The sequence below is a fragment of the Pyxicephalus adspersus genome, chromosome Z, assembly GCF_032062135.1.
Source record: "Pyxicephalus adspersus chromosome Z, UCB_Pads_2.0, whole genome shotgun sequence".
Lineage (NCBI taxonomy): Eukaryota > Metazoa > Chordata > Amphibia > Anura > Pyxicephalidae > Pyxicephalus > Pyxicephalus adspersus.
In genome coordinates, this window is record NC_092871.1 from 23,699,547 (window position 1) to 23,717,409 (window position 17,863).

At 38.6% G+C, this 17,863-nt stretch overlaps 1 protein-coding gene across 2 annotated transcripts in view; it reads left to right on the top strand.

Annotated features, from left to right (window-relative positions):
- LOC140344053 (fibronectin type-III domain-containing protein 3A-like) overlaps positions 1–17,863 on the top strand; it is a gene marked incomplete in the record, with an annotated part of 68,663 nt that overhangs the window by 16,938 nt on the left and 33,862 nt on the right. For both annotated transcript variants that reach the window (XM_072430965.1, XM_072430967.1), the window contains 1 exon segment: positions 17,688–17,825. In XM_072430965.1, the coding sequence (XP_072287066.1) occupies positions 17,715–17,825 (111 nt within the window).

Consider the following 17,863-nt stretch of genomic DNA (forward strand, 5'->3'; position numbering starts at 1 on the left):
AATGGGTTTGAATTATTTGGGCTGTACAATTTGTGTATGCAACCCACTGCAAACCAGTGACATGCCTGGGCAGTACAGATAGAGTACATGATGAAAAGAATGCAAAGGCAGATGTTACTTTCAGTGAATTGTACATGTCATAACTATCAACAGACCCATAGACATGGGGAGGATCTGCCTTCATGGTTGATGAAAACTTATGGCAAGTTCCAGGCCTCTCTTGTTGTGATCACCATCTCTTTTAATAAAAACCCCATCTCCAGCTTTCAGGCACAGAAAGGTTTAATGTAGTTTGAAGGGGAAAAAATATTTATTGTGTGGGTTTGTTAGAATTGCATGTTGTGCCATCAATCTTGTTCTGGTACAGAACTGGCATACTGAGCTCTTGGATAATTTTATTTTGACCGTTCTACTTCATCTTCGGAAATGTGCCCATTTCCCCTTTTCCTCTACTGTGTTTTATTTTATTTTTTTTGTACATCATAGCCTTTAATTTCCGCTCTCTCACTGAGTCATCACATCTCTGATTTTCCCTGTGAGATGGTCTGTTCCAGACTATACAATGCAAAGGTCACCCAGTGTATTCTGGTCACTTGATTATTTATCAGTAAACAATCTGAAACTGCAGAGTCTTGGGAAAAACTGTCCAGTTTCATGAAAACCCAGCTTCACGGTCAAGTTGTCTAAAATTTCCATTCTTGAGCTGCAGCTGTGGAATGTTAAAATGGCATAAATTATCGGCAATAAAGTTCCAGATAGCCATGAGCAGGGTTTACATCTGCTTGATTCCTCACTTCCCTCGTGGTTTTCTGAGATACGTCAAATAGACAGAATCGTTTCCTGCCTTCCTCTATTGTCACGTTCTAAAAGTATGAGCAAGGAGCTCCAGTTATGGGGATTGTATGATGAGTCTCACAGAGATGCAAGACTTTTTACAGATTGAAGGTAAACTATTAAGATTTGGGATCATTTTTTTCCCCATACAACTATTACACACAATTCTCAGGCCATTATAGGGATTTGTAAAGTGATGACCTGCATTCCTTTCAAGACCTCTTTCTCCAGTTGACACTTCATACAGAATTATCTTTTCCCAGCTGTAGTGAGGGTGAAAAGCTCAAAATGCCACTTTTTGTTATTATAGTCCCCAGACTTTTCAGACCATTTGTTACTTTTAAATAACTTCCTATACCTTGGTAGTATTTTATTAAAAAAAAAGACATGATGTGGTTTAAAGGGTATGGTTGACAAGTGTAGCGTCGAACATGCCATTTGTATATGCCAAAGGCAGCATGGAATGCCATATATATGGCCCTAAATAAAGCTGATTGGTGGGAGGCCAAGTCATTAACGTGTCAAAACAGCATGTCGTTGCCCATTTAAAAATATATTAACGTCCCCCTGGGTATTGTGGAACATAGATATCATAGCATTCTCAGTGGCTTATTACCAGTATTTATTGATGGGGTTGCACATCAAAGGCTACGTATACGTCAGATGGTTGTCGTCCGACAATCTCCTCATGTCTGATATCAGACAAGAATCTGGCTTGTGTTTATGGTTTATGTATCCGTCCTGGCAGATCCACAAATGATTTTAATGAAAGTAAAGGGGAGTGCGCACAGTGGGGTGCCTCTCCGTCGTTCTCCCCACTTCATGGAGCAGAATGGTGCTGTATGTACAGCTCTCCTTCATGGATCTTTCAATCCAATCTTTTGTCGTTGGAAAAGATCTTAAAAGGATTTGTTTGATGCCACCCTTTTCTAGTATAGGAATATGGATTAGAATAAGGACTGTGACATATGTGAAGACCAATATTGGAGCCCGTGTTTCTATCCACCATGTAGTACATGCTGGTATTAGATGCATGAAAGACTACTGTTGCCAATCTGTACAAACTGTTCTCTAAGCTTTATTTCTGATTGTTCTATCTCCACTCTTTTATGGTTTCATGACTACTAAACAGTTATTAAGAAGCTATTTGCAGCAATAATCAGTTATGGACTGCAGTAAGTACATGCATGTTTTATCTTATCTTGTGCTGTCAGCCCTTTAACACTTGAGATAATGAGGATGTACCTGCAGATTACTCTGCATTATCACAGAAGAGATTAGGAAACTCTCTAACGGCTAACTGACCCCTATGAAAACTTCTGTTTTTTTTTTTTTAATTGAATGTCTATTTTGAGTGTCCTAATTACATTGTTTTCTGCTTAAGCTGTTCATGTTGAAGATTCTTTCTATTCCCTTAAGCCTGCAATATACTGTTTGTGTTAGCACAATCAATATGTTCTTGATATCAACCATCTACCTGGTGTACCATTATGCATTACTTGATATTGATCAGATGTAATCAGAAATCTGATTAAATATTGAGTGAAATGCCGCCACTACTACCGTAGCTATGCTCTACTCTAGTGCAGTACAAAACTTCATTGATCCCCTACGCTTCCCCCATTTACCAAAGAACAGAATTTACAATTTATAGTCAGTCGATATTTCTCTCATACCAATCAAGTGTGCCCCTATGTTTATTCGACTTTTCATGAGGTTTGATGTTTTTATCAAATCTAAACTTCAATCACTTGTACTCTCTGTAAATTCTGGGCTTGCTGATTTAAAGCAAAGGGGATTGTATTGGAATCCATATACTGGTTAATAGGAAAATCTTTGATCGTGTTTTTTTTAATGCTGGAAAGAAAATATGGAACACATATATAAAAAGTTGCTGTCATATCAAATATTGTCCCCAGATCTTAAATAACAATAAAATAATTGTGAGCAGACAGGCTCTTCATTGCAGATGTCATGCCTGAAATTAATTTTACCTGCCTGGTTGCATTGTTTTGCTCAATCTAGAATGAGCAGCATATGTACAGCCCAATGAATGATCCTAGCGTACCTGGCTGCCAGGCATATATGAACTTCCATATGCATGTGTAGGGGATACGTTGTACCAGCCTATCCTGGAATCCAGAACCTGGAAGAGGACCAGACGATGATGATGGAGATGGAACAAGAAGAGGTAAGTTTAGGTAAAGAATTGCAAGCAGGTTTATTACAGAAGGGACATTGACTGACTCCTTTGTAATAGAAACCACATTGCTTGCATTTTGTTCTACTTTAAATTTAGTTCTGCTGTAGGGATTATACTGTAGCACAGACTTGTATGATGTATCGAGTCCCACAGGGAGTCAGTTTGCTATAAAGTGTCTTTTCTGGTCACTTGGGGAACCAAGCATGCTGTGAACCTTCATCCTCCAGCGAGCACATCCAGCACATAGTTCCATGGGACATGTTGCCCAAATGTTTACTTTGTAACAAAGCGTTTGCATTCTGTCAGGGTTCACATCAGCATCAAAACAAACAGTCAGTGCGGATTCCCAGGCACAAGAGCCTGCTGAAAGGGTCACAGCGACCTTTGCTTTTTTTCTGTGCAAACACAGGCCCGGAAACGAAGTCCTGGAGCTATTGTACCCTGGTGTTCTTTGTTAATTCTTTGTTGGAAATTTAGACAAGTGCTGGCTGGTTTTACCATGTCACTGCTTTGTGCCCCTCTCCTACCCTTTAATGTTTTTATAACTCTTTCCAGATCCTTGGATAATTTTGTGGTTTCCTGTGTATTGATCACTTTCACTTCTGGCTTTCCTCCAGATTTTTTTTGTGGAATATAACTCACTGAAACTTCATTTTCCTTTCTTAATAGAGCTTTTACCTTGGAGATTGCTTTCTCTCATCATTGAGACAATAGGCTACAGCATACAGATTGGTTATTTTTTTTTTATGTCTAGGCCAATTAAGCAGTAATGCTGTCATACCCTGCTCATGGTTATTGTAATGACTTGTGTTTTAAAGATGTGCTCTGATAATTTTTGAAATATAACATGCAGGCAGTGTGATAAAAAGCCAAGCTTGGGTTCAGCAAACTACACTTGTGATCAAAGCCCTCAGGATGCTGGTTATAATTGGGGAACTCCTATTTCCAAATCCATCTTTTCCATGCTTTGGAATCACATCTCCACCCATTAGAGGTTTATTGTAATTTAATTATGCTCAACCCTTATTGGGAGGCTGCACTCTGACCATGAAAATTACATAAAAATCAGATTCTATTGACCCTACTTCGTTAGTTCACAGGGCCTAATTCATTTAAAATCACATACCTGTTCGCACCTTTAAATATTTTGCAAAGGCAACCTCTAATTTAGATAATCATCTGCTGAAAGATTCCATTGTCTGATATTCACGTCTCACTCTAGTTGATAGAAAATTGTCAGGTCCAGCTTGGGAGTTAGCCAACGGAAGCCTTTAACATATGAGAACAAGACATTTCTTTTAAAGGGCAATAACAAGTGAAAGCAACTGATGGCTACCAATGCTATCCAGCAAATACTGCAACTGTTCCAAAGTCACACTCCATAAATTGAATATACCCTTGCCAACCTACATGGTTATTTCAGTACAGGTAGCCACTAATGTCTTTTTTCTGTCTGCTAATGGCTTCCATTGACTGACTCTGAAGTTGCATTCTAGGATGGTGGAAACCATAGTTGTTGCTGCTGTCCTCTATCCTCTTATAATTTTCATGCAACATTCAGTCATGTGCAACAAACTATCCTGTACTGCATCTGTGGTATCAGCAATGAATGCATGGGGCATTCATGTATATAGTAGCTGATCTTACCAATGGAAGAATAAAGGACCTACTGTATGTTGACGTATGTTGTTCCCTTCATACAAAGTTTGCCTTCCCATTGAAATCGATTGAATTTAAAAACCTGTTTGAGGAAGGTCAAATACAGGTAAAGAGAAGGTCAACTGCAGTAAAATACACCTGTCAATGAATTCTATCTCAAAACTTTTCAAAGGGATTGACAAAATGTAGTATAGACTGACAGAGAGGAAAAAATTGAATAGCTTGTGTGATCTTATCACCACTCCTACTTCAGTCATTTATGTGAACTTTTCAACTTGGTCACAAAAATGTGAAACATGTTTCTCATTGTAACAAAAATCTTTTAAATATAACACTCATGGGTAAAAATGCATGTTTCGTATAAAAATAATAATAATTCATATATATTTTAAACAATTCAGTCCAAAGCTGGGCTCACTAAGTTTTATTGTACAGTGTGCTTCATCTTGACACACAATTATTGTATGTAGTGTGAGGGCCAGCCTGATTTGTATTGTATGGGTTAATTCTCATATACTGCTCAGTATACAATTTTTAATTTTGGATCGATAGTTCCGCTTTAGGCTTACATCAGCCAGTTGCAATCCATATATAGCAGACCAAAGAGTGTGAAAGGGAAAAAAAAGCACAAAGAGGCAGTCATGTGCTCTGGAACAAGATACAAAGAGCCCACCTAGTCCAGAAGCGAGTGGCAGCCCCTGTATTGTGACCCCACTCATCAATAACCACCCCCAAAACAGCTAGGTGGTTCCTAAGAAGTGCCGGGTGGTGTGCCTGGCTAAAAGGGGCTAGGGAGAACACTGGGAGTGGTAAGCTCCGATGATTGGGTTGGAAGTAAGGTCCCCAACCAGGCAAGACTTTTTTGTACCCAAACTGTATAAATCTCATGATGTACAGAAATACAAACCACTCATGTATTTTATCTCTCTAATTAACTGTCTGAAGCTCAGCCTTAATAATAATAATTGCTCTCTGCAGCTTCAATCTTTACAAGTTTCAGATTAATAGAATTGTAAAAAGAATTTTCTGTTATACAGAGAAGAAAAATAAAGTGTTGGCCCCTATCACACTTGTGCATTGGCAGTTATGCTAACGTCAGACAATTGTGAAATCATTTCTGAAGAAGCAGAATCTCATTCTCATGTTACATAAAAAACTGGAAGGCCTGGTGCTTCTGACTCGTAAGAACTTTTCACAGCCTGATAACTGATAATCCAAGAGTTTAATGTAAGAATTGTCTACAGCAAAGTATAGCCAGCTTCTTGTATTCAGTCTTGGTATGCATTAGATACTCATCTGCATGATCCAATCACACATGAATGCTATGCATTAGAACCCGTTGATGCACTTTGCTACTTTGTTGGCAATTCATTTGTAAATGCTGTAAAGGTATGTAACTGAGCCTGTAAAAAGGCAGATTGCAGCTGGAGGGGAAGGTTGCAGGATGGAAATCCTTGAACAGGATATTGTGCAAGATGATAGGCACTCCTTGTTATTGCAGTAATTCTGCTTATAAATGCATTTTTCAGTTGTGATTAAAGGTTGGATCCCAGTGGCCACCTCTCTGATTTTGGTTTTTCATTTTTATGTTTAGATAGTGGTGGGCTTCTGTGAAACGTGTCAAGAGCAATAAATGGGAATTGAAATGTATACATATCACAAATAGGGATGTGTTATGTGTTTTATTATTAAACTTTGAATAGGTTATGTTTTTATGGATATTGGATGTTGTGGTGCTTCTTAAGGTTGTAAGTTTCTTCCGAAGTAAAAAGTATACATTGTGAGTTTCTTCATCATCATCATCCTGCCCTTTTCTTCTCAATTTTTGTGTCCCCGGTCCACTCATGTCAATCATTGGATTTCAGTACTTTTAGTCTTAAAGTCTCAACTTCACATGTGGGATTTTTCCTGTTTTCAGAAAGCAATGTGCATCTCCTCATCAGCCCCTTCTTCCTTTCGTGATCTGCTTGCATTGCATTGAGGATCACAAAGGCCTAGTGATGATTTCCCTTGGGTCTTAATAAAATAATTTCCATAACATGGTATTTGGAAAGGGAGGACTAACACTAAATACAAGCAATATACAATACAGGCACATTAAAAATGCTTTACATAGCCATAGCCTGGGTAGAAAAGCCTGTCTGTCCATCGTGCTTTAGGGAAGGACCCTTGCAGAGGTCTGACATGCTACCTGCGGGGCACCACCTATAGATTTTCTATTAGTGAAGCTTATGCTTCCTGCTAATTAAAGAGCCATACTTTCTAATCAGCAGGGGTGTGTCAGAGTGAGAACTAAGTCCAAATGGATTATAAGGCCCCTTCTCTACAGCATGCTGGAAGGGAGTAAAAAAAACTCTAAATCTTCACAACTTTTGTTTTCATGCACCTGGAATGTAATTAGTGGATTTAAATGGAAATTTCAGTTTGGGCTTCAAAGTATACTGCGTGGGATTTTTAATGTTAGTTACGTTAAAACATGCTGAGGTTTCTTTGCAGCAATTCAAAATTGTATTGTAAGCAAAGTTTTAAAGGATAAGTTACATGTGCATACAAAAAAAATAAATGTGCTCCTTCCCATTTTGCACTTCATGAGATGGGATATAGGACCAATGAATTACACATATGGTGTAATTGGATGATAGGAGTAATGTCTCTTATCCCAACGTGTTTTGCCGATAGGCTTCCTCAGGTTTTGTATGGAGAATGTTTAACAGATAGCTATTTGAGAGATTTTTCTTTGTTAAAAGTAGGAGGATTCCTGTACCACATGCTACACAAGGCATCCATCTAGAATTCCTATACCAATACATTCTGACTGGGCACCTTGTACCCTATGTAATCAAGGAATCAATTTTTAATGTAAGGGCAATGACAAGAGAAGTTCACTGTCTGGTTTTAGGTATTAATTTTTGATTTTAGTTTAACATGGCTGCAGGTGTACAACATAGAGGTCTACTCTGCAACAATGCAAACCCTACACTCATGAGCCAATCGGTTTGCTTCTCACTTACCTCACCGGGATGTTTCACTTTCAGGACTGAAACATACAGGATTGCCTGATACTAATATGCAAAGCCCAAGTTGTTCAGTACAGTCATTGGGTCTTTTTCTTTGGTTCAGCAAATGTTTTTATTCTTCTTGTTCCAAAATCTTTGTACTTCGGTGGCTTAACTTCTGTACTGAGTTGTTGGTGTCCATTTCATTCATCTGGTTTTGAAGGCGTTCTTGATGTATGGAAAACAGCAATTTGCCCAATAATTTAATTCAGGATCTTTTTAAAGTTACATCACAATACCTGCTGGAAATCTTGAGTATTGATATATTCTCTGGGTATCTGTAATTGAAAGGAACCTGATTTGGCTTTTGTGATAATTTTGAAGATACTTCCGTCTTGTCCTTTGGATATCCATAGATCCTCTACCATGCAGTGAGTAAAAGGCTAAATGTGACAATATGGGAAAAAGCATGACTATCTCAAGTTTTTTGTTGGTGATTAAGTAGATGAATTTTAATTACTAGTGGGATGGGAGTGGAGTATAGGCACGATTTACCCAACTTCTGTTGAGTCAGTTGGAATTGTGCAGTTTATGGTTGTGTGTGTACATTCCACTCACCTAAATGAAAACTTTTGAATGAAGCCTGCTAATGCTAAAATTTGAGGAATTTTGCTGGGGTTTAGCTTGGTGGGAAATGTATGCATTTTTGTTTAGTGTAAAGATGGGGTCACTGCAGAATATTTGATTGCAGTCAGAGTTCCCCATTTGGATGACTCTGGTAAATAAGACTGAGCCTTCAGTACTGTGATTTTTTTAGACCTTGTTGATCCATATTAGAGTTCTAATCAAGTTTGGAACTTATCATCTAGAATGATTGGGCATATGTATTTCTTTAGTCATATCTGGTGGTGGATTTTCTAGTATATGACTGTCCACTAATTGTATGACAACATCTTGGATTTCCCCTTGGACTTTCACACTAAGCTGTGACCTAACATATCTGACCAATCTTCATTCAGTATCATTTTATTTTCTAGCTTCCTATAAAAGAAGTGAGCAATAGAGAGAAAAAAGGAAAGGAATGGTGTGGGTTTTTTTTTTGGTTTAATATTTTGTAGCAACAGGGATCATATTCTGTTGTTTCATCATCGCCTGTCAAGGTTTGTCATATGTAACAAGATTTCTTGTCAAGCTGTCTCCTTCAATGTATTGGATATGCCTCGACTTCTACATCTAACTGAGTTTTAACAAAGAATCAAAGCATTTCTTCTTTTTTATTTCACACTATATTTAATAAAAGGAATCTGTTTCCTCTGCTTCTTTTTTTTCTGTTTTTTTTAAAGTGTGGTGCCAGGAAGTCTAACGGCAGAGAAGCAGTACTGAGAAAACAGTTGGCACACAAGCAACGCACAGTTCAGCACTGATGGCTCTTCTACATGTGAAGCTTCAGCCTCTGTCCAGTCACTAATGATGTATCGCCCTCTCCTTATCCAAAAACCACGATTTATAAAGCCTTAACTCATTATTAGCCTAAATGCAGCCTGATTGAATATGGGGTGAACATTTAGTCTGCATTACATGCACAGTTCATCCAGAAAATGCCGGTTGGCCCTTCCAGAAATCCAATCTGTTCTTAACCTCCAATTAACCCTAAGTGGGTTCTCTGCTGGACTACAATATACCCCTTATGGAGGGCAGTAGAAAGCAGGGAAGATATCAGGAATGCAACCTACTGTCAGAGACACCCGGGCAGCTTTTTCAGTTGTCCGGGCATGGCATCCTTCATATTTCACATGGTTCCCTTTAAACTTGTACACATCAGTATTTTTCACTTGGTATTTTTCTTCCTCTAGAATAATAAGTACTCATCTTAGATCCTGACACCTACTCAGTCTATTTTTTTTCCTGTCTAAATGGCATGCATACCCATCCGTCTAGACTAAACGCGGGGATAGATTGACATTGTTGGCAGGTTTTGTTTGGACAGGGGGCAGAATGTAGGCCGTGTGTTTTTCATCAGTTCCTCGTAATACAGTGACTACATTTTCTTGTTTCAAGGGAGATAATACATATTTCACATTTAATATTTTAGCAGCTGTTCCTCTGTGCCTCGCTCTGTATTTTACAGTTTGAGACATTTATCCTGTTTACTGTCATCACTCTTTTTCGCTTTTGGAAAGGTGTAATTAGAATGCCTCTTGTGTTTGTGCCGTTTTCCCATGGCGCTTTTCTGTAGCGGTTTATGCTCCTAACACCCTTAAAACACAGTGGTTCTTTTCCTGCTTGCAAATTTAAAAATGTAAGGTGGGGCAGAGAAAAATGCATAATTTTTATTACTGATTTCCTTTAAAAAAAAAAAAAAAAGGTAACTATTTAATGAAATCATATTTGTGTACAAATGCATGCATCATTTACAGCCATTGCATGGTATGTGCCTTGAGTTAATTTATGTTTGTCTTACTAAGAAATATTTTTCTGAAATTCAGGATGTTTATTGACTTCGATTTCAAGGGTCGGTAGTATTCATTGTGATAAGTATTCTTTTCCAGTAGGGATTTGGTGAATTCTTGACCTTAAATAGTACTTTAGGATTTCCTGTATGAGTTTGTGTGTACATGGGTGGGCTGCCCAACCCCCAATGAAAGCAGAACCATATTGTCTTCCTGTTAAGGACACTTTGTGTATATCCCAGTTATGTGCTGACTAATCTTGGTATTTATAGGGTATTCAGTTTCCTCAAGTTACAGATCTCCGTTATTTCAAGAATGACACTTGGAGATTCCTATCCTCAGGCTATATGTGAATAAGGGAAATGCCTTTGCTTGCCACATCATTAATGGTAATAAATGCAATAATAATGAAACCGTGAAAATAAAAGGCACATAATATGGCATTTGCGTCAGTTATTCATAATTATTTCTGTTAATATATTGTATGGATATACTTCCATGGCTCACAACATTTTTTTGTGTGTGGCTGTTTTCCTTGTTTTTAGAGGCAGCCATGGTTGTTAACAGGCTGGACTTCAAACATGTCTGCCTTTTTTCTTTGCCTTTGCAATGGGAAAACTAAACGTTTATGAAAGAAACATCAGCTCATGGAAAGTGACAAGGTTGGCAGGCATTTTTTGCATAAATGTCACTGAAAAATTAAAACAAATGCATTCACATGCATTCATATGAGAGGACTAGTAAGCTACAATATATATTTTTTTGGTTCTTGGGTTCAGATAGCCAGGGTCATTCTACAGCTTCAATGCAGAAAATATCTCGGTGATCCCACCATGGAGTCCTTAAGATGGCTTTATTCATTAGCATAATAAATGTGCAGTAATGTAAGATAAATGTTAATTAATGGTTCTGTTCCCATGGGTATGAACCCAATACTTGTGTATACAAAGTATCATATTAGGGACACAGCATGTGCATTTTTGGGTAGTTGTTTTGTAGGAAATTGTTTAATATTCACCTCTCATTTCCTCCTTTTATCAACATGTTGCAGTAAATTACTGGGGTATGAAAGAAGATTTGCCCTTAGGCATAGGAGGGAGTTTGCTCTCTACATAATATTGGATTGGGTGAGGATCTTATCTTTGCTGACCCCAGCCAATGGCCCTCTGGCAATAGAGATGAAAAATCCTTGGATTTTCCCATCCAGTAGCTATAGTTTTCTCCTATGACAAGCCTATGCATGTTTTGTTTTGTTTGATTTGAACATTGTGAAGAATGATAACTGGATCATAAGTGAATGTCGATCCAATTGTACATAGCCTGACAGGCTGGTGTTGATCTAGGTTGCATGTTCAACCAGAACTGATAGAGATTGACTGAAAGTTGCTCATAGACTTATAGGTTAGAGGGATGTTGGGGTAGATTTGACCCCAGCCACAACTTCTTCCCAGTATGCAAATGAACATCAATGTTCTCCCCAACCCTTTAGCAGGGTGCACCTCCCAACACTTTCCATTAGCTACCCGGCTGTTTTTGGATGGTCAGTTTAAAGTTGGGTCACAATATAAGAGCCTACAGCTTCTTCCTACCAAGCTTCTGAATACTGAACATAAAATGCAGCTCATAAAACTAGAAGTAGCACTATTCCTTATAGAAATAGAGTGGTCTCCCAACCAGTTTGTTTTCTACTTTTAGCCCATATTTTCTGGCAAGTGTTTGCTTTTTCATATCTTCACCTAATCCACCCAGAAAGGATAGCTATTACGTCATAGCTACAGCTATCTAAATGCTAATCTGATTAGGATATTATACCTTGCACAGCTTGGTACAGAACCAGTTTCCATCCGCTCTATAACTTTTGATATATATTTTTTTTATTTGCAGTTTTTCTAAGCTTGACATGTGTTTCCCTCTGATGCAATTTTTTCCATTTAGTAACAGATTTTTTCCAGACTTGAGACAAGTACTGGAAACACACTGCTTGCCATATCTCCAAATTACCAAGGGCTGTTGGAGCAACACTCTGCACCTGACAAGCCAACCTAACACGCAGTTCTGTTTTTTTCAAGAGCATGATTTAGGGTTGGATTTCCAACAGTACAATGTGTGGGAGATTAAAATACAATGGCAGAATGAATTTCATTGTTTGTCGGGAGAAACAGGGGTTTTGTGTGATATATTTCTAACACCAGAGCCTAAATGGCAAAAGATTTTCTAATGTCCTAATTAAAAGGACATAGCATGCATTAGGAAACCAGGTATTCCACCCATCCAACCAGTGGAATACTTTCAGTGGCTGTAGAGGGGTAGGTAGCCTGGACATACATACAACGTAAGCCAGCTGACGGCGTCATTTTAAAGTTTGGTCAAAATGATCTGTCCGCTTACTGTAAGTGTTATTAACCCTGCCTAGTTCTCCTATGCTTAACAACAGAACACCTACCCAGGTCTGTCATTCGCCAGAAGTGAATTAGACTATGTATACATGTGCAATATTTGTCGTTCCTTTCAAACGACTGCAGGATTTATGAATGAGTGCTGTACATACAGCACAATTCTGAGAGGGGAGAGAGAGAACGACAGCAGCACCCCGCTGTGCTCTCTGCCCCTTTAGGATTGTCCATCGTTCGTGGATCCACCAGGACGGTTGTTGGGACTATGGATGACAAACCCTGTACACACACAAGATTCTCGTCCGATATCAGCCCTAAGCCTGATTATCAGACGAGAACCATTGCACTTGTGTACCTAGTCTTGGGAAAAAGGCTAGTAACACTGCTTGAGATTTTTTTGCCACACAGACATACTCCTAAAAGAAGAAAGGCTCCTTCTCCCTTGCATGTTTAGCCATTCCTAGATGCTTAGCCAACTTCTGCTGTGCGCCCAGGAGTGGCAAACCGCATTGCGTTTTCAGTAGCGGTGCAGTTCTTCTTCCAGGGAGAAAGTACAACCAAAAGCAAGATGTTGCTTCCAGGAACCCCACAGCAATCACAACACAACCACATGCACCAATGATTCCCACTTGCTTCTATTCCGTTTAACAGGAGTTCTTGGGAGCAGAATCAAGCTTGTTCTACAACGGTGCTGTGAACCGCAAGTTTGACATGGCTGTAAAACTATATTGTGATGTTTGACTATAAACATTCTATTTACTTGACATTCTTTGCACATTGATTTGGGCTTAACCAGTAATTACCTTATGAAATGGTTATTTTAATTATTTTTGCATTTTGCAGCACTGAAAAAATCTTTTTAGACAGCTGTGTGTGTCCACTTGTAATCCCTTCTGTGACATTAGCTTGCAATTAAATTAAAATCCCCGCTCATTTACTTGTACAAATTAAGGGTTGAATGTTAAATAGACTTTTTATTTAGCATTTAATTGGTGAGAAATGTTAATTATTCACAGTATCTTTTAATTAGGCCTTGCTTTTGTCAAGCATGTGAAAGTATTGTGCAATGAGTGAATATGCTTTTTAGGGTTTGCCGGGGTTCCAGCCAGCAAGTGTAAGAAAATATGAGAGATTTCATCTTTATGCAAATTTCACTCCGGAGTAACTCACAATGGCTCTATTTATAACTTTGAGAACCATTTGTCTACCAGGAAGATTCGCGCACAAAGACTGCACCCCATTTAGAGGTAATCTGTCATCTGTAAAGAAACCCCATAAAACACAGCCATCTGCATTTGGTGCCAATGTGCTGGCTTTTTTGGACTTGCATTTCATTACGTAGAAACCTGTGTTCACCGTAGGGGCCAGCTGAGGTCCCCTGACAACTATTAGTGGTTGTCATTGCAAGCAGACAATTGCTATTCCAGGCAATGTGTACGGAAAAAAATATTGTTAAGGGGTTGTGTATTATTTACAAATTTAATGTACACATCATTCAATAAACGAAAGCCTCGTACAGATGTCCAATAGACTTTAGATAATTGTCATGGCAAACCATCTTTTGCAATAGTTTCCGGTGACAGATGAACGATCAGATGCTGTACACACAGCACCATTTTGTTTAATGGATGGGGGAGGGACCCTGCTGTGCTCTCCTCCATTTGTCTGCTCCACCATGGGGGTTTGATGAATGACTGAGGGGGACCACTCTACATATGTTAGACTTTCACCCAAGACTTATCTCGGCAACTAATATTTGATGTGTTTAATAGCTTACGTAAATTATACCTTGCTTGAGAATTCTTAAAGTAGATCAACCCCATTAAGTTCAAATACAGCCAAGCCCCTAATATTTACAGGAGAGGTCAACAATAGCAGCCTCTCTTTTTTAAAGAGCTCCTCTTTGCAACCTTTTAGTCTGTTAAAAATATCATTGGTGTTTTATCTATTGGAGATGGTCGGGGGGTGGGGGGTCTTGGGGTAGTCCTGAAACACTTCCTGTCTTAGGGTGACACTGTAGCTACTCATCCAAAAAGTTTGTTACGAATGTATGACAAGGTGAAAGCGAAGAGGATATCGGGGAAAAAAGGAAAACTACTTGTGTTCTGCATAGTTGTTCTAGGTCACTGCTTTGCTAGGTAAGTAGGATGGATTGGGATGACCTCCATGGAGTTGGCAATGGTGGCTGTTTTAGTCTTATTATTACAGGTTCACTTTAGGTTTATAGTGCTAGATAGACTCTTATTAAATAATAAAGTTTCAGTGAAAACCTGCAAATGTTGGCTTTACTTCTCATGTGCAATACTGCAATAATTAGTATGTTTTTGAAATGTTGATAATAAGTTCATTTGTTCCTCAAATACTGTGCTGAAAGTAGATGGACCCCTTTATTTTTAAGACAGGATAAAGCTGGTTTGTCAGAAGCAGGGGCACACTTTTCTTTTATAGCAGACACCCCCTTGGTCTATGTATGGTGGTTTCTGTGTATAAGCCCCAGGCAACTGTTTTGCTTAGACCTCCAGATGTCTCAGATCTGAAAGTAACTTGACAGAAATTTCAGTTTATACAAACCATGGAGGTGGGTATGGGGACAGCAGATGCTTTGTGACTAGTCTAGTTTTTCACAAAGGGTGGTTTTTAGTTTAAACTATTTGAATATGTGAACAATTTTTCCTGTTTTAACAGACGGGATTTTCCCAGCACCTCAGTGCTCAGTGTCTGGTTTGTTTAGCACTGTTTAGGAGAGGAGACTTTTTTCTTTCTTTTATTTTCCAGAGACGTGTCTTTGGAAATCTTCTGATTAAATTTGTGTAATGTGCAAATAATTGCAGTTTTCTTGTGTATCAAACAGTGATAAATAGGGTTGTGAAGGCTTATTAAGTACAATTATATTCAAAGAACACAGTTATTTTAAAAGTGCTTATTAATGCAGATCACTTGGAAGACAAGTCAATATTTTTGACTCGTATCAAGTAAAGCATTGCCGATTTCTTCATGGCATTGCCTGTGCATTTTCAGTTTTGTTGCTTTGTTAGGAGTAAAAACATAAATGCCACCTTGACCAGTGGTTTACATGCCCTTTTAATAGTGTAAAAACAAAGAAAGGGAAGTCATTCGTTTTCCAGAGTTGGAGGTATCGGTCAATATTTTTGAGCTATCTACTTGGAATTTAATCTGTAAGTAAAGTCAGGTGGACACAGTCAGTTTTGCAATTACTGGACATGAATCGAAATAGCAGAACTGCCCTTTTGGTTTTCCATGGACATCTTACAATGATACTACATCTAAGGCAGCTTTTCCCAAACTTTTTAACATAGGGGGAATCCCTCCCTCTGTCTTGGGGAGCCCTTGCTGTAATGAGTACATTCCTAACTCACAGTATATTAGCTTGGTGGCCAATGGAATAAATGTCACCCTTACAGATAGCCAAATTTGTGTCTCTCCTCAACTGACCCGAGAGGCACAATTTGCTCTGTGCTCTGGGAACCCATAGCAACATGGAGGATTCAATGGGTTCTACAGAACCCTGATTGAAAAACCCTGCTCTAAGGTGTTCTTCCTTATTATCCTTTTGAAGTTTCAAAGCCATGTTAAATGGGTAACTAATATTGGTGACCCATTGCCGATGACAGAGAAGCAACCACTTATGCTAATGTTGTGCTCCAAACTTTGCACAATCTCATTGGCTAGCAAGGAAATAACTCGCTGGTCCAACCAGAAAAAGGAAAGTGTTCTATTATCCATCTGGCGAGTTGTCACAAGTGACCAGCTCACATCAACCTTATGCTTTATGTTGTGCTAGGAACCTTCCCTATAATATCACTAAAGCATAAAGTGTTAGGTATTTTATTAGAGCATCTTCAGATATTTTTTTGCACAATCTAGGGGCCCTTGCTACGTGTCATAGGGTGGTGTAGGTTAATAATTGAAATGTGTGACGGTCCTTTAAGGTATGCAATAAATCTCTACTCCACATGTTGATGTTGGCCTAATCACTGATTGCAACATCCCTTGCATACAATTTTAAATCAAACATTGTTGCATTGTATAGCCCTCAACTGCATGAGTTCACCGCATGTAAGCTTGTAAAATGAATGCAGTAAGGCTTTCCACACAGCACAGCGCTCTTTTGTTTTATCCCTGTGGAATAATGCCAGATAAATGTGAAATGGCATGACAAATTTCCTGTATCCTGTTATCTCATTTTTGTTTTTTTCTTTAGAAAGCTGGTTCCATTTTGCTCTCAAAATAAGGATGGATAAGGCTTAGATAAACACCTTGGTTAAACCTGAACTTTGTAGGTGTGTATGATGTGCCTTGTGTTGATCAGCTGTGCTTTTAAAGCCAGACGAAGAACTGCAAACTTGGCAATCATGGCGCACAGTTAACTTTTCCTAGGCACCCTGCAGGGAAGACAGGTCCAGGAACACCTCACTGCTGTATCCACCAAAGCAGCCATCTGTTCTGCTTTTTTTTTTGGGCGGGGGGCAGGGGGTTGTGGATTGGGTTCTGCTTTAACCAGCCTCATCACTCCTGTATGCTTCTTTTCTTCATTGAATTGCAGTAGTTGCCAGTCGTCTTTTAGACTGCATGACATCCAGGGTTACATAAGTCCCCAATCTGTGGCCTGTCATAGAATCATGAACTTTAATAGGGGTTTCTTGTCATGGCTTTGGTGGCCGTTACTGTTCAGTCAGGTATAACAGCTCTTTTATATATGTATTTTACCTGTTTACCTGGAGTCTCGCTTTGAATGATTATTCAATATTTTTAAAATATATATATATTTTTTTCATATAAGTAGAACTTATCAGCCCTACCATTCTTCAATACTGAATGTTATGTGCTCAGAATTGCTCATTGAGTTACAGGATTGAATGTATTTTGGTTTACTTTGTCAGAATTGTCACTGTATACTGACACAGAAGAGACGGTGTAAACATGAAACATATTGTAAAGTTTAAATATTTTAAAATTCGTTAAATGAAGAAAAAGTGTCAATGTTTGGAATGCGAAAGATTTTTATTATTTTCATTGCATTGTGTTTACGGATATTACCTCTAAAACCTTTAAATGAGTAAACAGAATTCTAGCTGAAGAGGAAATGGCTGACTATAAAGTGTAAACATAACATTTATTTTATTGTTTGCAGGTGGTGGATGCAAACATCTGTCGATGAATGATTATTTCAACCATGATGGCCGACCAGCCTCCACCATTAGAAGCCACAACTTTACTGAATGACGTACCACTCGTACCACACATGGTGAACGGCGACAGCACCCAGCAGGTAAACTGCACCCCTTTTAGTTGGTTACAAATACACAC